Raw genomic sequence first — 27,340 nt, 5'->3', positions numbered from 1 at the left:
GGCTAAAATAGAAAACTTCACCTCAAAATGTTCTTGCTTTTGTCAGTTGAGGTTAGTATTTGAACTTTTTTAATGCATTTAACATATCCTGGGCTTGGGCTATCTTATGCCTGACTGACATTCAGAAAACAACGTGTCAGTCGTCTTTGAGAGAGAACATGCTTGCAGCATGCAACGGAGGAAATGTTAGCATACCAAAGAATGCTGTGAGCAACAGAACATGTCAAGATCCTTTTTGAGTCAGTTGAAAATGTTCTCCTGTGAGGAGAGAGATTGGATAATGCTAAGGCAGGGGGAAAACCGGATGAACTGCATGTTGCAACTAATACGAATTATCCATTATTACATTTGCAGATCATTTGCAAAATTAACTGTTAGTTCAGAAATGTTACTTAATATTTATTGGATTTTATTTGATTACAGTTCAGGCTCTAGTTCTGTTTAGACACCAGATTACACGTTCTCTATTATGTGACTGATCGCTCGAGTCATACATTGCTGATTCTGTTCCTGGACTGGGTAGCTGCAGTAGCTTTTTCAACAGGAGAAAAAAAATAGCAACTAATAAAAGCTTTTGATAAATACATTTGAAAATGTTTGATACTGGCCAAAATTTGCTATTAAGGTAATATAAATAATTGTTTCATTTTGTTTTTGTTCAGGTTGAACTGGATCGAAAACATTTTTTCTTTAATCACCCAAAGAAATCCCCAGATATTTCATTTTTCTCTATATAAAACGTGACCCAAAATAAAATGGTTCATTTCAAGCACTTGCAAGTAAAGCGGAGGTTGCAAAGGTCTAGATTTACAAAGCTACCAGCAGCAGGCTCCTTTTTTCATCAGCTCAGCTGCTAGAACACAGAGACACCCAGGTTCTCTTCTGCTTAAGGATCACCAAATCCATTTCTCCCATCTTCCACAAAAGTACCCTAATGATTAAGCTATAAGTCCTGATCTTCTGACCAGAATTTGAACAATTATATAACAATTGAAACAACATTTTTCTGGTGATTTTTTTAAAATATAAAACTGTCCTGCTTTAGCCAATAACCAGCATTTAATGACTGACATAATACTACAAATGACAATTACCATAATTGATAACCAGTTTTAAAAATGCTTACCAACTATTAAGTTAACTAGCCTCAGACTTAAATGCAGTACTAATTTAAGTCTAATATTATTATGAGAGAGATGCAAAATGCAAAGGTCAAGTCTGGATCCAAATTCCACAAAGATGACCAGACAGATGAATCTCCAGATCCAAACATTTTTCAAAGATGAGGGTGTTAAGACATGGGGTTTTGTTTTAGAATTAGCATTATTGTTTATTTTTCTCCCCCCCCAAAATAGCCAGCCTTCCTGCCCCAACTACCTAGTTTATCAGTCATCCCATTATTCTTTTTTGAGGCAAGTTGACATGGATATACAGGTTCTCTTGCATCAGAACTTTTCTCCCTCATGCCTTTTAGAGAAATGGCCATTTGAATAGGAGATATTCCACCTCAGACCTAAAGTTATTGTTCTGCAACTATTTGCCACTTTGTATTATTCCATTTCCTTTTTCTGACCTTCCCATAGCCATTCCCTTCTTCCCTCTGACAAGAGGATACATTCTCAAAGCTTAAGGATGAATTGTAATCTGTTCTGAGGATGGAACTCTGAAAACATTTTCATAGTATTGGAAGTGAATGAGGAAATCTCTTACTCATCATTGCCTTTAAATGCATTTGAAAATAAAGAATATCTTACTTGAGTAGAAACTAATGTTTATCATGCTGCAACATGTTGGCACTTGTAAAAGCTTAATTTACAATCACCTAATTTTTTTCTACTCAATGATTTGTATACAGTGCATCCATTTGAGCCCATATGATGAATTGTTAACAAGCCACAGCTGCATATGTAAAAAAATGGAAAGATTACCAACGATGGAAGTGAAGCCAACTGCTGGTCTCCCTCATCTCAGAATGAGCAGTGGCAAAACACCATGTACACTGTAAATAATCATGCATCATAAGAACTGAGATAAGGAATATGACAGGTACCTGGCTGAGGTCTAGCATCTCGTGTCTGTCTCAAAAGACAAGCAAGGAATTATAATGCAGTGTCCTTGACTCTCTTTTGCTAAGAAGTTGAGCCATTTTAGTTGTTTATGGTAGAGGTCCTTGAAGAGTTGCTAGAAACAATTTCAGATAGCAACTAAATTTTTCCTTAATTCCCAAAACAAAACTAGAAAAATCATTAAAAATCTAGCTAACTTTTCTAAGATAATGGTGTGCTTACAAAACCCAGCTACTTACAACCAAGGTATTGCTTAACAAAACCCTTATTTGAGGCAACACACATCTTATTGCGTTTACATCCTAAATGTTTGCCAGGACCCACAACTGAGGTACACTGGCACAGCTCTACTGTCTCGGTAGAGAAGTATTTATTAATTTCAGTTGAAAACCTAACCTTTTTTTATCTAGTGAACCAGATAAAGGTCTGCTACTACTATCACATATCTGCCATTAATGGTAACTTTTCGAAACCTGTGTTTCTGTTTCTTTGTGATCCCTGCTGGAAATTAGATAAGGAATGGACCAGACAAAAAGGAGAATATTTTTACCAAATCCTGAAATTTCCTTTTACTTTGAAATTGAGATCCATGGGGGTGGATGTCAGTGACAAAAATATCCTGGCACCCTTATTTTTTTTCCTCCCTCATATTCATTATGAGAACCATCTTAAAATAACTGTATCCTTTTTGTTTCATGATTTCTTCCTTTGAATACTGCCTCTTGCATGAACCAAAGTCAACATCACCATGTCTTTCACATTGTGTTGTAGTGCTATTTCGCTGGCAGGAAGAAGGGTACCCACAGACATTTTTCAAGATTTTCAAAAGGAGCTATTTTAAACTCTTAGTTTCAAATACATACTCCATTTAATCAATACTGTCAGCAACATTCTCACTAGCAGTGAAGCTTGGAGCTATATTTTTCTTTTTTAGTTGCAAGGGAGCCAAGTTACATTCAGCCTCTTTAATGAAGCCATAGTTGCAACCTGAATCTCTTTGGAGTTACCACTTTTTCAGAGGATATATTGCAACTGTAAAGCAATGTGTACTTGAAATGGCAGGAAAGAATCACACTGATCTCAGTGAAATCAGGATTGAAACAATTACTCCTGCTGAAAAAATTGGAAACAGGATTCACTCTAAAGCTAGTCTAGAAATCATAGCTATGCCTAGCTGTACTCTATTTTTTTCCATATTACTAGTACATGAGATGCTGGGATATCCTTTACTTTCAAACACATTTAAAGGCAATGACACACATCATGATAAACAATATTCTGCTTTCCAAAGGCAGACCAAGATATATTGAAATTCAAAGAAAGCTGGACGCTTTGGGATATTAGTCAGACCAGATGTAAAAATACCAGAAAACAGCCATTCAGGTGGTGAAGAATAAATTACAGGAAATATTTTCATTAGGAGAATATATTTTATAAAGCACTTGGATTGGTAATAATACTTAGCTTTTATGTAATCCTTCACACATTCAAATCACTCTATAAATATTGAGCTGAATCTTGTTTGTCTTTTTACATTTGTACTGTACTTTCCACTCTAGATAGACATGTATTAAATATATATAAATTATATGAGAAGGCATGTTGAACTTTACTCATGTAGAAAGAACCATGCCTTGGCCTACTATATATTATTTCTCACAACAGTTCTTTGAGCTAAGTACAGTAATTCTTGTCCCCATCTTACAGATGGGGAAAATGAGGCAAAAGGGATAAATAGCTTGCTCAAAGCCACAGTCACGCCATAGCAGAGCCAAGAGTAGAACTTAAGAGGTCTTAATTCCCTGTTTTATACAATTATATGCCATCCTAACCCTTCCTTTCCTTGTGCAACAAGAGATTTGAGAAAGGTTTGCTGAGCAGAACAGCCAAGACAAAAGTAATCAGTTCTAGGATGTTAAGGGATCTCTCTTAAAAGCAAAACTGTTTTACAACATGTCACAGCATGGGGTCCCAAAGGGATGGCTGGGATGACCCTAGGGCTCTGTGACCATGCCTGCTCTGCCCTGCAGGCACCTTCTAATCTCTCCTGCCATATCTTGCTGGTTGAAATAATAAGTTGGGAGGCTATCCACAAGTTTGGGTGGTCCCAGTTCTACTGATCCCCACTAGACTCTGCTGATCTTAGATCCCTTGCTGGCTCTCACTCAAAGTCAGTGCCTCTCAAGATACCCTAAGTCTTATGGGATAGATGCATGGCTCTAAAACCATCCCTTTACCACACCCTATGCTTCACAGATTGTACTTAAACACGGTCCCTTTTGATGAGGCCACAGTCTAGCTCACTTCTGGCATAGGAGGCCCTTCACCCCTTGTAACAGCACCCTCTGGCGCTGGGCTTGCTGCAGCCCCATTGTTGTGCCCTCACTGGTACTGGGCTCACTTCAGCCCGAATGAAGCCACCTCCTCCTCCTCCCCAAATAGCCTCATCCTGATTCACCAGATTCAAATAACAACATAAATACAAGCCCCTTGGCTATAACATAACAACAACAACACTGGAGGTCACATTGCTCCTTAAAGGAGGCAAGCTTCCTCCTCAACAATGTGTTCCTCCTAGCCTCAGATACTTTAGGGGCTCCTAGAGCCCATTAGTTTTACCAGCAGCAGAATAGCAACCAAGCAGCTCGGAGTAGCATTCCTGCAAGAACTCCTTCCCCCTGGCTGCTGACACAGAACTAACACCCTGCCAGCCCCAGCCCTGGGGCTTATGTGCCCAAGACCTTGTCTCCTTCCCATCAGCTGACTGGGTACAGGTGCCAGCTAATACCCTGATTAGCCTGCTGCCAAGGCAACCTGCAGCTATGGAGCCCTGCCAAGCTCTCAGGGCTCCCTAGATAAGCTGCCTCTGCTTTTGAAGGAGTAGGCATACCTTAGTGCCCTGAGACACAACAGTAAGTCTGCATCTAAGAAACAGTACACAGCTTAGGTGTCCATGTGCTAAAAAGATACAGAGGCACAAAAAGTTCAAAGAAACTCAAAAAGGTACTTAAAGAAATGGGAAAAGCTAACTTATGTCCAGTCTGAGGATAAGAAAACTGAATTTATGTAGAATTATAGCAAGATGTTTATGGTGGTAGAGGAGAAACCTGTATAAATAGTTATCAGGAAATCTGTTTTGAGAAAGAAAAATAAGTATTCCCTGCTACTCCTATAAACTTCCCATTCTCACAAACCTTCATTCATTTCTAAAACTGGATCTGATATAAACCTATTTGGACAGTATTTTATTCACTATTATTCCCTATTTTATTTATTCATTATTATCAGGCAGCTCATCACTTTTGGTTTTCATTCAGAACCTGAAAAGGCACTAAAAGGATATTCTGGTTCAAAAGGCCAGACCTGAAGCAGGAAATCCCAGAAAATCAAGTCAGAAAGCTTAAGATTTCATTGTTCCATTCTGTAGATGCACCAAGTTCAGACACTTTGGATAAACCTTAGAGAAGCAACCAAACATCTGAGTTCTCCAGATGGAACTTGCTGAAACTTCCATGTTGCTATTTTAAATAAGTACTTAACACACTGAAACAAAAAGGACTGCTTAGCTGAACATCACTCATATAGGGCCTCCATTCCCCTAGTCTTTAAACTCCCATTGACTTTTGCAGCAATTTCTCACCCAATGATCTTATATGTTTACATCCAAAGTGAAAGCATTGCTTTTAAACCAGTGTTTGTGAAGCACTTAAGTACTATGATGATGGGTGCCAAATAAGTACCCAAAGATAAATTAAATTGAAGAATGAATTGATTTATTTATCTATTAGGAATAACTTTGACCAACTGAAGAAGGAAAAATTGAGACAATTTGTTTAGTGAAGGTAGTAATTATACATGTAGATTGATCTAGCAGCTATAAAATATCTTCAAGGAAAAAGTAGAAAACAGGCTGATACCTCAAGCGTACCATTTTAAGAGCTACAAAACAGCATCAGCACATTATGTACCAGCAGTCACATATGCTCAAATCCAGCTCCTTTTCTGGTGGGTAAATAACATATGCAGCTAAATTTAGCATGTTTAGATGGACCTGCTCTGGTCACTCACAATTTGGTTTGATCATATTCCACTCGGCTAGACATGTAACTTCAGTGCATATCCCAGAAATGTTGCAAAAAAAAACAACCCATGACTAGCAAGTGTGGGACATAGAAATCATCCTCCCCTTTTAGCCCAAAAGGCTAGAGGTCAGAGCTTTTGTCTGGGAAACCCAGGTTCTAGTCTGCCACCACCAAAAGAGATCTTAAACATGCATCTCCCAGTTTTCAATGAAGTACCCTAATCACCAAGCTATGCGCTAGACATTGAGGAAAGTACATTCTACTTATAATGCTGAAAGAGGAATGGGTATGTGGGGCTAGGAAGCAAACTTGCCAGGTAGAGTGAACTGGGCACTTCCACTACAGCAGCCTTACAGATTCAAAATGCTGTACATCTTTCCAGACAGAAATCCCCACTAAATTATAGGAAGGCAGAGTTAACTTGTATTTCCCAGTAATGTATATGTATTTATACATAATTTTCTATATTTTTTTTTTCCTATTTCTATGCAATTTGAAAAAATTACAAAACAGAGACCACAGAATTTGCTATAGTGCTCAGACCACTGGACCACAAATTTGGCATCCTGCTTTGGGCAGTGGCTAATACCAGATATTACAAGATGGTTCTACTAGCAACCTCAAGCCCAGAAACACTTGACCCAAAACTGAAGGCAACAAAGAGCCCATTGTTTCTAATACAAATTGAATTAATATAAGTTAGTATTGAGCCTACTTCCAAACTGTCCACTGGTAACATTCATTAGTGGAATGGAATATTCCCTTTCAGTAATGAACAAACCCTAACCTCAAAGACTGCAATGCATTACAAAGAAGAGCTGGCTAAATGCTCCACAAAAATGCTTCAGGTCATTGTAGTTCTTGGTAAAAATAAATGAAAAACACACAAAATACAGATACTTAACGTAAAATCTACTCTGAAGGAAAGAGTCATTTTAAGAGAAATCCATAACATGAGCATTAAAACTTATGTGGTTATTGTGTGTAACTGTAAGAAGTTTTTCTGTAGGTGCAAAGGACTTAACTACAAAAGTGTCTGAATGTCTGAAGGCAAGGCTAAGAGTATGTATACTGTATAGGTACACATCTGAATAGGTCTGTGTCAGATAAGAAACCCAGAATATTGCCCAGCATTGCAGAATAATTGAATAAGTTTTGCAAAATTGTAGTAGCTTCTGGAAATTCCAGTAGTTTAATTTGTGCCTTATACTTGGTCTGGGGAAGGAAATATATTTTTAAAGTCAAGTTAATGTTTGTGCCAGATGCTTGGATTAGCAGCTTGGAAGAATGAAGTACTCCAGGCAGAACAGCATTGTCTGTCCTATATCTTGTAGTCTCATTCTGGAAGGAATGTTTTTAAGGGAAAGATAGTAATTGAATCTCTGTGGGCCTGAACTATAGGTTACAAGAATGAGAAGGAAAAAATCCCATTGACTGTCTTGGGCTGTGGATCTGGTCTTCAGTCATTTCACCTGATCCTGCAAGTTGTTTCTCCAACAAGTAATTCCGAGTAAAATTTTTCAGGATAGGTGCACTGGCTTCTGTGTTGAGAACAAAGGTGCCAGGGAGTACCATGCAATGATAAAGGTGCTTCTAGTGTAGCCACGTTGCTACTGGGGACTACAGGAAGACTCCCCAAGTCTTTTTCTTACATTCTGAACACATATATGCTTTGGATTCCATCATTTCTTCTTTGTAATTATAATCCCAACTCTTTTAACTTGCTCACCTTTTTTTTCCTCTGTTAGCCAATTACAGTACCTTCATGTTTGGAACAAGTCCAACTAGGTTAATGAAACAAAGCAATCATAGCAGGGGGGTGAAGAACTTTCACTGAAATAGATAATAGTTTTTAATATGGATCAAGAAAAAGAATCAGGCCCAAACCAGGGAGTTTTGCTATTGATATCTAGGTCCCTTCCAGCCTACTTTCCTATCCTGTAAGATTAGACTTTCCCCGGGAGCTTTTAGTTCATTCCATTTCCCCCTATTTAAATCAGCAGCATGAAGGGCAGGATTTCTAACAGAAGTACATCTCTAAGAATTAAAGAAAATCAAGGAATCTGTCCATTTACTAGAGATAATGAACACATTGGTTTATACAACATTTTACATTAGATAAATGGATCCCCCTTCCCTCTCCACCCCCAGCGCCACCAGCAAGTTCCTTAATTATTAGATCAATTTCTTAGAGGTCATAATGGCATTGTTTTTATAAGCACAGCAGAAGAACACCATAGGGTGATGTAATATGAATAACTGTAACTGTTTTCCTACCTTTATTTGCTTTTACACAAACACATAAGGCTCAGTTTAAGATTTTCACAGTATACTTAAATTTCTGATCAAGCTGATTTGAATTAAGGCCTCTGTACTAACTTTTTCAATAGTATTTTACAACACACTGTAAAAAATGTTATTTAAACAATACTCCCCATAATTGCCACTAGTAAATGATAACTTTTTTACTGTAGCTTGAACACTCTATTTACAGGTTTTGAAATTATTAAAGTAATCTGTGTCTGACTTTGTGTTACATTGCTTGTAACTATATGTTCTGGGTATCTTTGGCTTGCTTTTTAGCATTCAGAAACAGAGAGTTTAAGAAAACATTCAAAATGCTGAGAATACACGTAAGTGAAATATTTAATGTCTGTCAGTATTCATAAAAGTTACATCGTTTACATAGGGTTCATCTGTATATAATAAAAATGTCATCTTAATGAAAAGATTTTTCTGGCAAGACTTTTTATGTTAATTTGTTTAACATATGCTTTGGCTACACAGTTAAATAGGAATATAGCTTTTTTTAAAAAAAAAATCTTTCTGCAAATAGTCTTTTTTTTAAGAATTACAAAACCTTGTCACTAAAAAGAATTGATTATTGTTACACTTGCTTGTTGGCTTGTAAAAATCATCTGTGATTTGGACTGGGCAAAGATCTTCCTTAGGACAAAGTTTTCTTACTAGTTAAACGAATTTGCTCCTTGCATAGTGACTATGTAAACATCTCAGGGAACCACAAATTAGATGCTGGTATTCTAAATATCATTGATGGTTTTACATGCTGTACTGTATATGCTTATATGGAGGGAGAAGTGGGTGTTATTTAATTTTTGAGGCTGATAATATTTTTTTTAAACATGTCAACTGTATGCAGTGAATATAAACATGAAAAAATTAAAACTACAAAATAAATGTTATAGAGTGCAACAGTATTGCCACCTCCTTATGATTTCTATTTATAACATTTTGGAATTGTACTGTACTGCTTCTTTTCAAAAAGGTAAGCCTAAATTAATTTAAACAGTTAGATATGTGTTTTCATAAAGTTAACTATATTTGCATCAAATAAAATGTTTATTAATGAAAGCTATTATACAAGAAACATCAAAGAGAAATTCATCATACAGAAATGTACACTATAAGTGACAGATGGAAAAGTGCATGCAGATTTTTTTGTTTCATTAAAAAAAAAAGTCAGAAACAATAATACTAAAATTACTGGGTTTTGATCCCTATGATCTTAAATGAATGAAAAGCTTTCTTAGAATTTACAAAAATCCATTTAACAGATATGACTAATACACATTAGCAAGCAAGTGGAATGAATGCATTCGGATTTTATTTTACAAGTACTTGTGCTTGACAAATGTGACTTTTTTTTAAAGAAAAATTGCCTTCAAATATGGGCCGGGTAGATTGTTGCCAGGTTGCTCTGGTTTTATACACAGTTTCTCTAAATTTGTTTTAATACCATACAATTTTGAAGCCTTCCGTTCTGTTAATTAGACATCATAAAATAACATATGTTTTGTTAACATTCAGGAAATGACATCAAGTCTTTTTTTTGGCTCAATAGATTTTTAAATGTATGATTATCATAACCTAATATTGTCTTTGTCTTCACTGCAGTGGATTTCCGATCAAACTTTTCCCCTTCTTTTAATACTTTAGGGAATTTTCAAACGTCGGGATGTTTGGCTGTAATGCCCCAAGATTTGTTCTCCCTGAAAGAAATCATAGTGACAATTTATTAAACTACAGAGCAACCTGGCTTTTAGGGGTCTGCAATTCTAATTTGTGTTTAATATACCTAGCATTAAATCTTGATTCATTTCATCATAATTATTTAGGTTATATTTTTCATGCAATTACTTTAGCTGCTAGTTTTCTGATTTTTAGAATCCTAAGACAGGGTTGCAATATCAAATCAGTGGGGCATTACTTTTCATGTTCAAAAGCAAAATAAAGGAAAAAAGAATTTTGAAAACTAAAACCTAAGTTGCACCAGCAATCGCATGTATATTTCATATGAAGAAAGCAAAAGCCCAAAAAGAAACTGGACTTTAAAGTATTTATAAGGCTGTGTCACCATGTTTAACACCAATGATTCACACATACTGTAAAAGCAAAGAGACACACTGGTACAGGTAGACTTTAAATTAAAAAAATAATAATAACTGATGGGAAATAAAACTCTTTAGATTCAAAATGGTTTTATTCACACAAATTTAATAGGATATATCACAATTGTTTGGTCCATAAATATTTAGGGGAAATAGTTTCTATACAATGCATTTATCAATAAACAAAGAAACATGGACAATTTTGCTAGACCACTTACTGTACTATAAACACGAAGCTCAATATATAAGATTATTGAATTTATCAACTATATCTGAAAGAGTGCACAACTGCTTTCTATGACATGTTTGTCCCCTCTAACAGGATACACCATAAAAAGAGTTTCAGAAATAAGAGGTAAAACAGTACAAAACTAGTGAGGTGTCAAAAGGGCTTAAAACAGTTAATTTAACAAACAACACATATATCCTGATTTTTCACAAACTTACTCCCAAGTTATATCATAAGGCACATAGTAGAACTGAGTTTTAATTAGTCTACTTAATAAAGTAGATCTATAGTACCATATATTGTTCTGTCAAAGAACAAAATTTATAAGTATTAATATTTTTACCTGTAAAAGTGTATTAATAAAGATCTCAGCCTTACCAAGGTTGTTTGGTCTGGTTAGTGGTAAATGCCCATAAGGTAATAGAAATAGGAAAAGTCAAGATTTAATATCCATAGAAGATGATAACCATACTTGCTAAATATATAATGGCAAACACACCTTTCCTCTATTACAGTGTTAACATCTCTTCCATCATCTTTTTTTAAAAAATAAGCTACTTTTCTGTGCTAATTTTCTAAAAACCCTGAGCAAAAATTACAATAATGCACTTTAATGTGGGCAGTGAACTGTCAATATGTAACCACACATTTATACAGCCAAAAAGGACACCTTTAAAATATATTAAATAGCCACTTCGACCACCAAAAAAGAGACTTGATGGGGTCTAGAAAGTGGGATATATGTGCAAAGTTATTCTTAACAATCCACTAAAAGCAAGACATAGATCTTGACTGTTATTTTTGTTTGTTTGTGTCTGAGACTCTCCACAATCTAATTGATATTGAACTACAATAAAAGGATACAAATGAACATTCACCACTGCCCAGACCATTCAGACTTTTAGCTTAAATAAAATTAAGAAAAAGAAAAATTGCTATTGTAAACTAGGAAATGTATTCAGATCAGCATCCACCTGGCTTCTGAGTTTATCTGCTCCAAACTATCCACTGTCAATTCCCAATTTCATAAGAGTTTTCTCTACCCATTTTCTTTTATACAAAAATTAAAAAAAACCCTAAAATATATTAGAAATATTAAAGATTATTAGTCATATATTGAACAAAATGTCTGATGCAGTCTCATGAAACATCTAAAGTAAAATTCAAAATAGCAATGAAAATGTATTAAAACCAGTTTCCTTAAACATCTTAATAAATTATATTTTGCTTATTTCCATCTTCCCTGAAAAAATATTAATAAAAAATGACCTAAGTATCATTACAGGCTTTTGGAAGTTGATCCTATGCTTATGGAAGTCACTGGCCAACTCTCCCACTGGTTTTATCAGTGCAGAATCAAAGCCATGATATATATATGTAGAGAAAGAGAGAGAGAGACTTAATTGTCTTTATTTCTTTTAAAACCCAAATCAATTTGAGAGACATAAAAATTAAAATGTATGTATGTAATAATGATTATACTGAAGTATTCAGACTTAGGGCTTCATCCTGCAAATAGTCAGGCACCTTCAGTACCTTTACTCATGTTAGCAGTCACACTGATGTCAATGGGGCTCCTCACATGAGTAAAGTTTTTCTGGCTGATACTTCAATAAGGCTCCTCACATAAGTAAGGTCACTCTAGAATCTGTCTGCAGGATCAGGGCATTGGGTATGAACAAATTCACAGGCCAGTGGCCCAGCCTTCTTGTCCTTACTCATACATTATTGCCATTGGTCTAACCATTCAAATACTCCATCCACTTTCCATTGGTGCACTTTCCATTGGTGTCAGAAGACATTCTGTATAGGTGAAGGGCTTGCAGGATTGGGATTATTGACTTCAGTAGGAATGTCTGCTGCTCAAGCAGGGTCAAGCTCATAACTAATGTTTATACTATAAAAAGCATTGGGACTAAAAATGCTTCTTTATTCCAGTTACTAGCTTGATTTGTTCAGGTGTGATGAATAATACAAAATTTTAAAATGTCTTATAAAAATAAAATGGGAACCAGGACTCTGAAACACCATGAGTGCAGATACAATCACAGAGCAGCAATCTGTTAGTTTTAATTAAACTGAGCCTTAATGTAATTATCCAAGTGGGAAAATAATTTTCTGTCCTTTGTGATAAAGCTCATTTTTTTCAAGAATCTGGAAATAAGTAACATACAATTTTAAGAGGCACTTATTAGAATGATTCATAATCTTCCCTTCAATTTTCTGATGAGTTAAAAAAAATCTGAATACAATTTATAGACAAAATATGTTCATTTATAATAGAGACATGTTACTGCAAACTCATTTGCCAAGTGGCTGCAGATGCTACACACCAAGCTGTTTATTTTCCCAAATATTTTGTGGGTTTGTTTAAAAAAAAGTCTTGAAAATAATAATAATAATAATAAAGAAGAAGAGTAAGAATAAAAAAAACTCAAATGTTAGAAAAGGTTCGTTAAGGTAGTTTGTGAGGGGCTTCCGGATTCGTGGCTGTCCAAGTTAGAGGTCACTGATGTCACTACAGTGATAGTGGGATTGGTCAGGTCTGTTAAAGTGGTCGCAGTGCCGGGTGGAGTGAGAGCGCCGCTGTCTGCTGAGGGCGGTGCCGGAAGTGACGTGCCATCAGCTTTATCGACACCCCCATTCTCCTGCCGCAAAAGGTTCCTTCTGAATTTGGCTCTTGCGTTTTGGAACCAAACCTGCAAACCAATCCCAATTGATTTCTTTACCGATGTTTGTTTTTGTGTTTTTTTGTTTTTGCTTTTATGTAATTTTTGATGTTTGTTTTTGTTTGGCAAATCATCTAAGTAAACTCTACAGCTTCATCTGGTACTAGTAGGTATCGTTTCTGTCACACAAAGGCACATGTACATTAGGCCCAGCACCATCGGAGCTGGTTAGTAGAACATTGCAGCATATAATAAGGAACTTAGAGCAGTCTTGCAAAATTCTACTCACTCTTCCAAGGAGAACAAATGTTACAGTGGGTAAATAATACATCCTCAGGACTTTGATTACTTCAGTCATCTTGGTAAAGAGGAGATGAGCAGAGTTTTGCAAAGGATGGTAAATTTTCATAATCATTTTTAAAGACTAAAGATGAAAAGGGGAGAATGACACTATCCCCTGTATTGCTGATTATTATGGGTCACCTAGTCTTACTCTACCCCATAAACTTGTGGGTTCACTGAAAATATTTAAAATGATACACATCATGGACAAGCAATTGTTACTAATAGATTTTCCTTCTTGACCACTTTCCTCCCTTTGCATACTGCACACAGCAATACGTGTATCACTTGGATCTTAGTGAGCCAGCACAGATATAAAGGGATTGCCAGTGTTCTTTTTGTTTGTTGGTTTGATTTTTTAAAATATGTCATTTGCTGGGTTGTCTAAGGCAGGGAAATAATGATATACGTTTCTATGGACGTCCTGACTGATGACCTGTCTGACAGACATGAAGAAAGTAGATAGTCTGGTCTGGAGAATCACATCAGCCAAATGTTGTCATATACCAGGGAACCCAAACTGTATCTAACAAAGGGACACATAAATAACTTACTGGAACCCCCAAGGCTGTACCCAATTTGTGCAAAATGAAGTGGATTGTAGCAACCTTGGTCCTTAATATGGAGGTCACTGCATAGAGACTACAGACCCCAGGACAAACTGCTTTACTTCTGGAGCTTATAAACTCCAGAGAAAATTTCTCTCTACTGAGGATGAGGGTGATCACAAGCCATGTATTCAAATTCTGTGGGCTACTTTTGGGTGGTAAGGTATACATTGGGCACTCCTACCATGCAATACCTTATCCCTTAAGTTTTCTGTGCACCTACTAGGGACACGGCTAACAAGAAGATATATATATATATACACACATATACATATATGCATATATATACACACATAGCATTATAAATAAGGGTAATACTATTGTACTGGCAGGGGTGAGGGGAAGTTTTGTCAATTTTGTCATGGTGGCTTCTTACCTGCAGAACTCTTTTGGTGAGGCCCGTTTTCTGAGCAAGCTGCTTGAGGTCCTTGGCATCCGGGTTGTGGTTGATAGCAAAGTAGGACTTCATGGTGCGAAGCTGGTGGTGTTTAAAGGAGGTGCGCATACGCTTGGTCTTCTGGGATGGGGGATAAGGCTGCTGGTCTCTGTCCAGATGATCTGCCTCATTTTCATTACAACCTGATCAATAAACAAAATACAACATGGGGTTGGTGATCATGTGTCATCATGAAGTAAAGAAAAAAAAAATCGGGCAACTTTCCAGAATCATACTGTGTTTTGGAGAAAAAAAGAGGGGAATTGAGCTAATGTGGTATGTACAATAGCCCTAGGTAGGTACCTTCTTTGGCCTTTTCTACCACTGGATCACAATCCTTGAAACAGCTTCCTTGATTGATTATAGCCAAGACTGTTAAAGTGGTTTTGAAAGAGAAATATGTTGCAGTTTACTGCCTCATGGCCATAAGCTGTACACCAGAATTTCCATTGTTCTGGGTTCCATGGCACCATTGCTCATGGTTAGGATAGAAGTGACACTGTTACCAAGAAAAGCAACAAAACTAACCATGTTTTATAGTTTGGGCTTGAGAAATAATCGGGTTATTTTCAGGGAACTCAGTTACATAGGGGTCAAACCTGATTTTGGTCATACAAAGAATATTAAGAATGTCTCATTTAAGAAAAGGTCTAAGAACATATCATGTAAGCTAGCTCAGGATTTATTTTCATTTGACTGCTTCCCTGCAGTTGCTGGATTTTTTTACTCAGTCTATCTGACCCTGAATCTTCTAAAAAAAAAGTGTGGAAAAGTACACAGTATGCTTCTTGAATCACATCAGTCCATGGACACTGTGATTTACAGTGCTAAGAACAGAGGTAAAAGTACTCGCAATTACCAAAAAAAGAAAAAACTTATTCTCTGTCAGAGCTGTCTTCTTTACTAAATTAAAAGTCTAGTCAACATGAACATATGCTAACTGGACAGTGCATTGACAGAGGCTCACCTAGACTAGAAGAGATTCTAACAATACATAAAGTTACAGCTAGACTTTCGAAGTACATTGACAACTTTGAAACCCCCAGGAAATAGAAGTTGCCTTGGAAGTAATTTGGGACCAGGTTTCTGATGCATTTACTACTGCTAATTAACACTGTACTTTCAGTGGGACTAATCTGAACAACAGCTCCATGTAAATAATAATATCAGAATCTGACCCTAAGAAATTATTTTAGATAGTTGCGAGCTAAATAAAACATTCAAATTATAAAGTATGGAGGACAATTTGTCTTCAAGCTCTTTCAGCATGCCTTTCACTATGGTTTCACAGTGCCTATTCTTTTATTATGGCTTGTCTTCAATGGAGCAAAAGTTAATAAAATAAAATCTCCTTTGGAAAATCCCAATCTCTGGAATTATTATACTAGCCTGTGCTCCAAGTGGTTGAAATGGTATTATATGGCCTCCTAAAATTCTTAAAGTTGTCTGGAAAACTAGAAGATAGCTCAAAGCAAGGCAATATGATGGTGCACCTTTTTTACACCATTTCTTTAATGGCCAGTGCAGCGTACTTCTTATTGCCAGGATTTCTCAAAGTGCATTCAGCATAGTTATTATATATACACATAATAAAATGTCTACTTCTTAAGCAACATCTGTGTAAAACATTGTCCTAAGGAAAGAAAAATTATGTTGACTTGAAAAGTCACTCTCGCTTCTTGCTATACCCATTGGAGAATGGTTCAAAACAATCACTATTAAAATAAATTGTTTCTAACATATAGTAGCTACTACAGAAAAAGCTTTGCCTATTTTAAGTAAAATGTATGCATTGGGTTATGCAATGCATGGCACTCAATGTAGCATCTGAACAACTCACAAACATCAACGGCCTGGAACTCATAACCCTGTAAAATACTGTTGTAACTTCGTTTTAACAATATTTGAAGCTGAGAAATAGAGATTAAGGGACTCGCTTAATGTCAGGTAAGGAACTTTGACAGAGCCAGTTCTCTCATTCTTTCTCCAGTTCCAAAGCACTAAATTGCTGTTGGTCTTTGTTAAGGAAAATTAAAACAAAAATCTAAACTAGAGTAATAGAATATCGGTGGAAAATAAACTTTTTTTTCCGCCACAGCATAGTTGCATATTGTTAGCCGAATCAGAATTGGCACATTTCTTTCTGTTTTAAGCCGTTTTAATTGTTGAATAATGTCTTATCAAATGCCACGGATAAATGCCGGACTAGGACAGCATCCGGCTACATCAAGGAGAGTTTAATTCTGCTCTTTTGTGATCCTCTTAAATTGTTTATGGAGTCACTTTATAGGATAATTGGATTTTTTTCCCCTGCAGCTGTTGAACCTAGTCTTTGAAATTTGATTTGTTTTGGAACTAAATTACACAAGTTTGAGTATTACTCTTATTCTCTTCCTACCCACCCTAAGGTGGGAGAGGTTCTCTCGGGAAATTACAGTGGAGGCACGGGACAGTCTGCTCAACCCAGAAGTAATGGCCATGCTCAGGAACCCCAAAATGACCTTAAACCATTCAAATCAAACGTTTAAAGCTAATCACTAAGCGGGCTCCCGATCTGCCTCGTTCTGTAAACGAGTCACCCTCCAAATGAGCAATCAGCCTCCCTCAAATGCCACTAGGGGTCACTGCCACATTCTTTTAATCGTTCCCATAGGTTGGAGTTTGCAACGTAGGGCTAGGATTTGGACTAGCAATATTTGGAGGTGGAAAAACTTTCTGGATCTCCTTCCAGCGGGATGTCATGATATGCCACCAAGCGAGGGAGATACCGTTTGCTGCCCGGCTGCCACATGCAATAGCGGATAATATGCAGCGAGGTCTTTTTCAACCAATCCTCTGTGCCTGCCCCAAGATTTCCCCCTCGCCCTTGCTGTCCCGTTAGACAACCTATACCCGGGCTTCCAGCTAAGCCGCCAGTTCGTTAGGAAGAAAAAAAAAAAAAGAAGCAAAAAAACCAAAACACAAACCCAGGACATATTATACCTAATACCGCAAAGAGCTGGCCCCTACCCAGAGGTTGTGGGGCTCCTCCTTGCTTTAGCAAGGGGTGTAAATTCAGTGCCCCCCGCTTGGGGTTGATCCCGAGACACTGGGGCTCGTTTGGACTCGCCGGATGGAAGAAGCGGTGTCGATCCCGACTCAAACGGCGAGGGAGGGGGGGAAAAAGGAGGAGCGGGGAGATGGTGGGGGTGGAAAGGCTGGTTGCTACAGGGAGATTTGTTTTCTCCTCCTTTCAGGGAAGAATCCCCTCTATTTAAGCCCGTGACCAACAGTCTCGGGCTGGCACGAGGCAGGGGATCGCAATGACCGGAGCTAGATCTGGCTGAGCTCTCCAATACACCTCTAAGATCACGGTTTAGTGGGGGGGCTTCTAAAAAATCACGTCGGGTCTCGCCCTAGCGGAACCAGGAGGCTCCCATGGGACGGCCTGATCCCGGGGGTCGAGGATCAGAAGGGGCTTTTTGATGGACTTTGGGGCGAGCGCCGGCTTTTACCCGCGGGGATGTTGTCCATCTCCTCCTGCACCCCGCGGCCCAGCTGATGGCCCCCTGGTGCTGCCCACCCCGTCTCCTGCTGAAATCGCTGAGGCCCGGCCCGGAGCCCCGCGGCAAAACTTCCCGATCGGCCCAAAGGGGAGCGGCGCCCGGGAGCTGGGCTGGCTGCACACGGGCTCGCCTCCTCCCGAGGTGCGGGGCCTGACTGGGAACTGCTCGGGTGCCAGGGATGCCGATGTCAGCTTCAATTAGCAAAGAACAATTAATGCCCCGATTGCCCGGGCTCTGAGGCCGCGCATCAGAGGAGCTGAAGCGGCCTCCGCGCTTCCACGCGGCAGCCCCGACCCTGCACACCCCCCCGGGGGGGGGGGGCGGGAGCCCGAGGCAGACGCGGCTGACCCGGGGGGCTGGCAGGCAGGGCTCGGGGCTTTGTTACCGGCCCACCCGACTGCCCCCTGCCCCGCCACGGCCTCCCGCTCCCCTGCGCGCCCAACCCGGCTCGTCCCGCCGGCTCCAGAAACGGGCTCGCTTTCCACGGCAATGGGGCAATCGCTCTGGGCTCTTTCAACTCGTTTCGCGGACTAGCGGGACTGCCGGGGGGGGGCGTCCATGTCCCAGCTCTAGGCTACTCTCTAGGCTTGGCTGCTAAGTCTGGTTGTGGCGGTGCAGGGAGATGCTGCCTGTGGAGTTACCTGGTGTTGAACTTGCCAGCACTGTGGGAAACGGTATAAGTGTGTGTGTACGTGAGCGCGTATCAGCACTGTGGAAAACGATACAAGTGTGTGTGTACGTGTGTGTGTCAACACTGTGGGAAACGATTGAAGTATGTGTGTGTGAGAGAGAGAGAGAGAGAGAACACTGTGGGAAACGATATAAGTGTGTGTGTGTGTTCAAAAGATTTGGGCTTGAGGAATTCATCACAATAATCGCGTGTGTGCGCGCACCTCAGCACTGTGGAAAACGGGGGGGCGCCCGCGCGCACCCGCATTAAGCCAAGAGGGGCAGGAAGCCCTGCAGTGCACTAAGTCCCCGGGCTCCCTCTTTCCTTTTACGAGAGGACCAGGGTGGCTGGGCTTTGGCTGTGGATCTAAGCCAGGCAGCAGCAGCTTTTCCCGCATCCCTGCAGACAAAGGAGGCTGTTTTCCGTGTGGGGCTTGGGCTGCTGGCTGCACCCCAGGATGCTGCTACGTGTGGGCTCCTGATCGGTTTACAGGAGGGCTGCTGTCCCCCTCCCCCCTCCGCTGCTGCCCCGACCCCGCCAGGGCCGCCCGGGTGCGGGGAGGCCCCGCGTGCTGTCCCCACCTGAGTTGTAATTGACGATGTCCACTCCTAGCGCGGGGCTTTTCCGTTTCCTGGGCCTCCCTTTCTGGACCGTGCCAGTACCATTGAAGTAGGGCAGGGCCAGCCCTCCGCTCTTGGCAGCCAGCTCGGTGTAGCTCAGCTGAGGGGGGTATTCTCCTTGCAAAAGGGACTCGAAGTGGGCCCTGCAGTAAACCAGGTTGTCCTTCATGCCAAAGTGATCGCCTGTGGTCAGAGTCTTGTTGCAGGTGGTGCAGGTGAAGCAGCTCAAGTGATAAACCGACTCCCTGGCTCTCATGACCATTTCGGAGGCTGAGATCCCAAGGTGGCAGCGGGCACATCTCTGCACGGAGAACCTTCTGAAGGGGAGAGAAGAGCCGGCATCAGCTGGACGGGCAGGGGAAAGCCCTGCCTGCCCCCTCCCTCCGCATCCCGGCCGGCTGCCAGCCACAGCAGCTCCGGCGCCTTCCTCCCTAGGCCTCTGGCCCAGCTCTGGAGTCTGAATGAACCTGCCGGCTTGGGGGAGAAACGGCCCGGGGACAAGGAGCTTTCTGCCTGGGGCTGTCGCCCTGCCCTTACGGGGGAAGCGAAGACCCGGGGGGGTGGGGAACCCGATTATCCCTTTAAACGCTAGCCCGAATTACTGAGAGCTCGTGGGGGGACACTCAGCTCTGGGGGGTGTGGGACAGAGGTCCAAACAAGTAAAGCAAGCAAGGATTGCAGCTCTGCCTAGCAGGATGGACACTCAGATCTCCGGCAGGGAGGCAGATCCCACTTCGGGCCGGTTCCTTGCAGTCCCTGCTGCTGTCCCGGGCATGAGCCTTCCCTGCTGTGGGCCCCGGGGGGGGAATGAACCAGCTCCAGCCCCCAGGGGGATCCGCTCCGCCACCCCGCAGCGATCCAGCCTGTGGGGGGTTTCTTTCTCCTGCCCGTGCCGGGACCCGCTACAGCCTTGTCCCCCGGGGCCGCGTACCTGTAGTAGTCCTCCTTGCAGTAAATGCTGCCGTCCTTGGCAAAGCAGGTGAGTTCTGACTCCAGAGCCAGTTTACATTCACAGCACTTAAGACACCTGAGGTGCCATTGTTTGTCAACAGCCAGCAGGTAATAGCGGTCGGAGATCTTCCCTCCGCAGCCAGCACACAGCGCGGGCTTCTCGGGGCTCATGGGGGGCATGCTCTGCGAAAACAAGAAGCGCCCCGGCGGCGTGAGACCAGGGCAGGCCTGGGAGTCGGGTAGGGGAGAGCCCATGCTTTCCTCCAGCCCCGAGGAAGTTACGGATCGCGCTGGAAGTTTGCAGCAGTGGAAGAATTTTTTTTTTTTTTTTTTTTTTAAGGGGATGAGGGGAGGATCCCATACATCCACCGTGGACATGTGGTGGGATGCAGGAAAGAACGAGCTCAAGTCCACGCACGTGAACTTGCTCGCGAACATAAGCCAAGAGGGGAGATCGCGGCCCCGGGGCAAGGCGGGGATGGCTACCCCGTGCGCCCAGCAAGGGAATCCGGGCCGGGCCGGCCAGGCCGAACACAGCAGCCCCCGTCTCCGTGCCCCGCTGCTCCGGAGTTTGGAACTGAAGTCAGCGCCCGTCCCGGCCGCGAAGACGGGGTGAGTGGCTCGTGCGGAGCCCGCTTAGCCCGAGCTAACCGCGAGGCCGCCCTGCCTGGCCCGGCCTCCGGGCCGGAGCCAAGCTGTGCCTGGCACCCCCTTCCCCTGCCCGCATCCAGCTCCTCTCTTACCGCTTCCCGGCCGTTCATCTGCCCCGCTTTGGCCAGGCGGGACTCGGTTTTGGATCTCCTCTCCATCTCCTCCATGATCCCTTGGATGTGGCCTCCGGAGATCCCGTGGAAAAGCATGGCTGGGGGGCGGAAAGGACAAGTGTTTTCTTCTGCTCTGCACCCCACTATTTCCATATACAGCCCCCCAAGATCATCCAAAAGGGTCTAGCGAGGTGGCTTCTCTTCGCACACGCACCGGGAGAGGCTTCCTGGAGACGATGTGCAGAAAGCAAACGGAGGAGGAGGAGGGGGGATCTATATATAGATAACGAAAATGAGTATGATTATTGATAATAATTTATATAGATATATATATATATTTTAGAAAAGCCACGCGAGAGAGGCTCTGCGAGTGCTGGAGGGAGCTGCGGATCCTGGCTGCTGGGGCAGCATAAAAAGATGGGGCCGGGCAAGGCAGGAGTTTGGAAAACAAAGCGAGCAAAATTTTTAAAAAGGGAGGGAAAAAAAAGTAAAAAAAAAAAAAGTAGTGCTTTTTGCAGCAGTCCCCGGTTGCTGAAAGTTCCCAGTGCCTGTAGGTTGGAGGGGGGACTGCTGCTTGCCGCAGCTCCGGCCAATTTGTTAAGAGACTAAAGCCAGCCCATTTTTGATAATTTAGTAGGAGGAGTCCTCTCCCTCGAGCCGCCGCTGATTTTTATTCAGACAACAAAGACCTGTCATAGTACGGCCCCCCCGCCCCGTGATGGGCGAGCGGTGACAAACATCCCGGCTGGGGAGGTGGGTGGGGTGGGGTGCGGGGCTCCCCCTTGCTAAGGAAGATGCACTGCAGGAGCTCCGATCCCTCCTCCGCGCCCCAGGCCCGCAGACGGACAGGCGCGGGACACTCGAGGTGGCTGCCGGGGGAAGGGAAAAAGGGGACCCCTGGGTGCGGGGGGCTGAGATTGCGGGGCGGCTTTTCTGCACCCAGCGGGGCGGGCAGAGGCACTGGTGGGACTGGCAGGGCGGCCGGATCCAGGCTGGGGACCGCGGGGCACGCCCCGCCGCCAGCCTCGGGACCTCCTGTGCCCGGCTCCCTGCTTGCTGATCCGTCGGGCCCAGCCCCTGCGATCCCCAGCGCCCCGGGCACGGCTCGGCTCGGCTCCTCTCAGTGCCCCCAGCTCTGCTATTCGCTGCTGCTCTCAGTGCCCGGAGCATCCAACGCGATTTCACACAAAGATGAAGTCAATCAAGTGAAATAAGCCGGGGTTTCTATCCCCCGCTCTCCCCCCAAAGCTGGCACACTACAGCCCGGCCGGCGGGGCTGCTATTTACTGTAAGTAATGTCATTAGCCCTCCTGGATGGAGATCAACTTGGGGGGGGGGGGGGGCGGGGCGGGGAGAGACAAGCCGCTGAACATAAGGGAAAGGGCCCCCCCCCTGGCGAGGGGTAAGGCTGCTCCCGAACCACCCCAGACGGCACCCCCCAGTCCCAGGTGAACCAGTCAGCCCCAACCCGCTCCTGCGGGGGGTCCCGCACATGCCCAGGCCCAAGCCCCGCGGGGAGGGCAGCGCCGCGCTTGGCCCGTGGGCCGGACGCACGTGTGTCTGCGCCCCCCCCCCCCCACCTCGCGGCGCATTAGTCGCAGGCCGGGGATCGCGGCGCTTCCCCCGGCCGGGCGGCAACAAGCCCCCGTTCCAGGGTGTCCGCAGCTGCGTGGCTAGGGCGGGGCAGGAGGAGGGGGCTTTTACAATGGGGGAGACTCTGGAACCCGAGCGGCCGGGATCCCTTTGCTTTGGGTTTCCCCCTGCTCCTGTCTGTGCAGGGGCGCGGTCGGGATCTGCCCCGCTCCCAGGACAGCCCCGGGCCGGACACTGCGCGGGGATCACGCAGGGGCTCCGGCCCCTTCCCCCGCCCCCTCCCGCAGCCGCCTCGGCGGTTCGCGCGTGGCCAGGCCCGATCCCCCGCCGGCGGGCGCGGGCTGCAAGCGGAAGCCCATTGCAGCCTGAACGTCTCGGATTTAGGGCAAGAGTTGCATGCAGATTAGTAATTGACGGATCATAATTAGGAGAAGAGGGAGGGCCCTCGGGGAGGCGGGGGGGCTGGCTCTAAACACTAAGTCTGCCTCGAGTCACACTTGGCTTCCTCCAGGCTCATGGCACAGGGACAATGCGGGGGCGGGCACTGGCACCGGCACGGCCAACCTACCCCGCACCGCCTGCAGGTACCGGGACTTCCCAAATAACTTCCAGCTTAATTATTAGCAGACTATTACAACCCCCCCCCCCCCCCCAAAGCGCAGGAGCAGCAGCAGCACTGGGATCCAGCTGCCTGCAAGCCAGGTTTAGAGGGAGGTCTCATTTCAATCACAAGCCTAGTATTTGAGCTCGTGCTGGAATAAAACGCCTTTAGTAATCCATGCCCCCCCGCCCGAAAATCCACGACTGATACCAGCCCCGTAGGCACAAAGGAGGGAAAGCTGAATTGCATCACGTCTCTCTGCGGCCGCATCCCATGTAGCGGATGTTGTTTCCAGCATGTAAATGAATGGCATCGTTAAGGGGCCGATGCTGTCGTTTCAATGTCCAAGCTGGGGTCAGAAACAACATCGGCCATCACCACTGCCTTTCTCCCGGTCGGAGTCAGCTGGGATCCTTACTGCTGGCAACTTCGGGAGCATCACACCAGAGACATTGCGGAGGGAGCGGATGCATCACAACACCCCGGCCACACAAATCAGTCCCTCTCTTCCCCGGGCTGGCTGCTAGGCTGAGACCCGCCAGGGCAAGCGAGCCTGAATCCGGAGTTGAAAACCTGCGTCTGCTCCCACCTGGAAACGTAGACCTTGGGCTGCGTGTTGGTTTGCGGAAGAAGAGGGGATTTTAATTACAAACAGTGCGGCATTTCGCACGGCGATGCCCAACGCACACTGCCACAGCACAGCGCCGAGTAACCGCAAGCATATATAGTCAAGCAGCCAGGAGAGAGAGAGGCAGGTTATAGTCTGGCACTAAACTGAGTTTAGAGTGGAGCTGCTCAGCATTGTTGGCTTGTTAATTGTCTTATATTAACCCGAATATTAACCTTGTATTTGCACTCTGCTCCTAATTAAAGCGAGGACGCATTCAAGTTTCACGTGGAAGCGGTCACATTTTTTCCTGAATTTGTCAGGGATTCTCCCCAGCCCGGATTCACAAGCAGGTAAAGGACACCAGGGTCCTTAGGAAAAAAACATTAAAATAAATAAATAACCCAGCCTCTCTTTATTAAACAGAATGGCTCAATCAGGCTGCTATTTCTAGAGAGGAACCCGCTCACATGCACCAAATGCTGTCTGCCAATACACCTGGGGAAACCACCATTCTGTGTTTAAAAAAAAAAAAGCTGCAGCAAATGACATCAGTGAGGTCTAAATAGCCGGATTCTTAGCAAAGACTCATGCATGATCTTACCTTGAGACCTTAGCAGCTTCTCCCCAAATTGTGCCTCCTTAATGAGCGAGGGATGGGTTTTGGCTGGAGAAGAAACGCAGCGATCTAGCCAGTAGATGGAGGTTGTTCCTTGTTCCTAGCAGAGGATCCCTATGTTAATTAAAATAAACAAGCTGCTTGGTGGAAAGATTTCCCCCCTTCTCTCTCTCCCACTACACAGCCTCTAATATAGAATTGACGTGAATTTCTAACCTCTGACCTCTTCCTAACACACGCTCCTACCTGCCTTTTATTTTCTTTACGCTTCAAAATATTTAAAAACCCCCAAAACAAATAAATAAAAAAGAAAGGAGGAAAGGGAGGGAAAAAAACAAATCCAGAAACCCCACCTCCCGGCTTTAGCTGGTTTGTTGGGTTTTCCTGATTAGCTGTCTCAGCTCTCAGTAATCAGGTGAGGTGTTAATGGGGAGCTGGTTGTAAATAAAACTAATAAAGCAAAGCACATATTAGGAAATTAACCAAAAAAAAAAAGAAAGAAAAAAGAAAAAAGCGAGGGCTGCTAAAATAGTGTTGAGCTGCGTGTCCCCCCATCGAGTCATTTTTTCGATCTGTGCATATTCACATCTGAGCAGCAATTCCTCTGTGTTGTTGCCTTCAGTGCACATAACCCCCCCCCCCCCCCCAAAATCGTACTGAACCAGCTACGGAATGGATCAACCCTTCCCACTTTCACATAAAGCCTCTCTCCAATGGAGTCTCTAAACAGCAAACTTCAGCCTGATCTGATGTGATATGATATACGGATGTGTGGAGCAACCTCGCTTTGCCAACCCCGATGAAACTGTGAGTTGTCATACAATACTGCGCAGTCAAACCTGGGGTAATTGCAAAAGTGAATCCAATTTAACCCATTAAAATAAAATCAGATGCCAAGAGGGATTGGAATCATTGCTGCTGAGGTGACAGCACCGAGGGCAATTGATCCACTGGCTCACAACAATAAGGAAAATATGGCTTTGCGAGTCATTTTTATACTTGGAGGCATCCTTCTTGCAGGGGCAGGCACGGATCCAGCACACAGGCAGGGATCTGGGGCTTTCAATCAGGCTCTTAAGGAAGAACGGCACCAGCGTCTTTCTCACCAATTTTCCCTGAAGGGTCTCAGGGAGAGGGGGCTGCATCACGGATCTCAATACCGCCTGTTTCTGGAGCAGAAATGCTGGATGGCTTCTCTCGGGTGTGTGTGCTTCTTTCTCCTCTGACACTTTCTCTTCTTAGCGACCGGGCCAGTGACTATAAGTGGCCAGTTTAATTATGTATTCAAAAGGGGCAAGGGATGCTAATCGTCTCGCTTACATTTTGTTAGATTAAAAAAAAAATAACTGAGTCAAGATTTCTATGGTACAATTATTCTATGGCACACTAAGTGACACCAAATCTTTTAAGGGCATGCGAACAAAAAGAAAAAAAAAATCGCTCGACCCCTGTAGGGAAGGTGTCGTGCAGAAATGAACTAGATTTGATCACGCAGCTTTGGGCAGATCAGAAAGTAAGTTCCCTACTTTGCCTAGACTTGGGCAACCGCGGGAGTTGTCAACAACCAGCTGCTAGCGCAGGATGAGTTCATGCTTCAGACCCAACAATAAAATCGTGTCACTGCTGCGCTCTTCTCCACGCCACGATTTTCATCCTGGCTTTAAAAATGAGTTAGTAGCGCGATTGCAGGGCGGGCTCCGCTCAGGGCACACTTAACGCAGATCGCTCCGGTCCCTAAAAAGAGCTAGCAATAAAACGCTCTGCGAAAATCAGAGATTCAGGGGATGCCATTCAGGAAAAGGCATTCAGTTCAGCTCCCATCCTGTTTCAACAGGGATCCACAGAATACAGTAGGATCTCTCACCCAGCAGCTCACCTGAAGAAAATATTTAAGCAGGTGCCAAGGAAGGGAAGTCATGTAAACGCATCGATGCGACAAAGCGCGATGTTGGTTTTTGTTGGAGGGTTTTGGGGGGTTTTTTTGGTTGGGTTTTTTGTTTTTGTTTTTTTGCAAAACGGGGATTTTGGGTGTAGACAGGACGCAATAACTGCGCAAAGTTTGCCTTACTGATACTAATGCGCCGCAAGGCTGCTTGACTCCCAACCCAGACCAGACGATGACTTTATTTTGTAAGGTTTTCATCAAATCCACTTTCAACCGGGAAGTTCAAAGCCGATCCGGCCAATGGCAAAAGTAATCCTTACTAATGACGAATTTTAATTCTGGCATCTGCAAAGCTGAGCTGCAAACAATGTGCGCAAATCATTCAGGTGGCCTGCGCTATTTTGCATCTCTTCGGCACATCAGCCATCACTTGGGTCGCTGTTATTACGTCTGATCGTTATTAATATTACTTACTACCAAGGGCCCCTTTTTGTCCGTGCCCATACCAGCACCAGTTGCCTTTGGGAGAAGCACACAAACAGAAAAGAGGCGAAGAGACACCCACTTCCAAAGTTGGCTCCTGCATTTTAGGCTGTCGGGCGGATCACCCCTCATAAACCAAAAGCACCCACAAGAGCCCGAGA

The 27,340-nt window shown here is 43.6% G+C and overlaps 1 protein-coding gene across 6 annotated transcripts; it reads right to left on the bottom strand.

The window, feature by feature from the left end:
- Nucleotides 1-8,776: 8,776 nt before the first annotated feature.
- On the bottom strand, nt 8,777-25,318 carry LHX9 (LIM homeobox 9). 6 transcript variants are annotated; one of them, XM_019491211.2, is made up of 7 exons: nt 24,797-25,317; nt 21,606-21,664; nt 21,371-21,489; nt 20,608-20,810; nt 19,638-19,993; nt 14,782-14,984; nt 10,631-13,485 (listed from the first exon to the last, which is right to left on the bottom strand). In XM_019491211.2, the coding sequence occupies exons 3-7, from the start codon at nt 21,485-21,487 to the stop codon at nt 13,228-13,230; spliced, it is 1,137 nt and encodes a 378-aa protein (XP_019346756.1). In that variant the 5' UTR covers nt 21,488-21,489; nt 21,606-21,664; nt 24,797-25,317; the 3' UTR covers nt 10,631-13,227. The 6 variants fall into 6 exon arrangements, with proteins under 6 accessions (XP_006266829.1, XP_019346756.1, XP_019346754.1 ...); XM_019491209.2 differs by having other exon boundaries at nt 21,371-21,664; nt 24,797-25,318; XM_019491212.2 differs by lacking the exon at nt 21,606-21,664.
- Nucleotides 25,319-27,340: the final 2,022 nt, after the last annotated feature.

This window comes from Alligator mississippiensis, chromosome 5 (assembly GCF_030867095.1).
Source record: "Alligator mississippiensis isolate rAllMis1 chromosome 5, rAllMis1, whole genome shotgun sequence".
NCBI lineage: Eukaryota > Metazoa > Chordata > Crocodylia > Alligatoridae > Alligator > Alligator mississippiensis.
The sequence above is the reverse complement of the archived record's forward strand: the minus strand, read 5'-3'. Positions and strand labels throughout refer to the sequence as shown.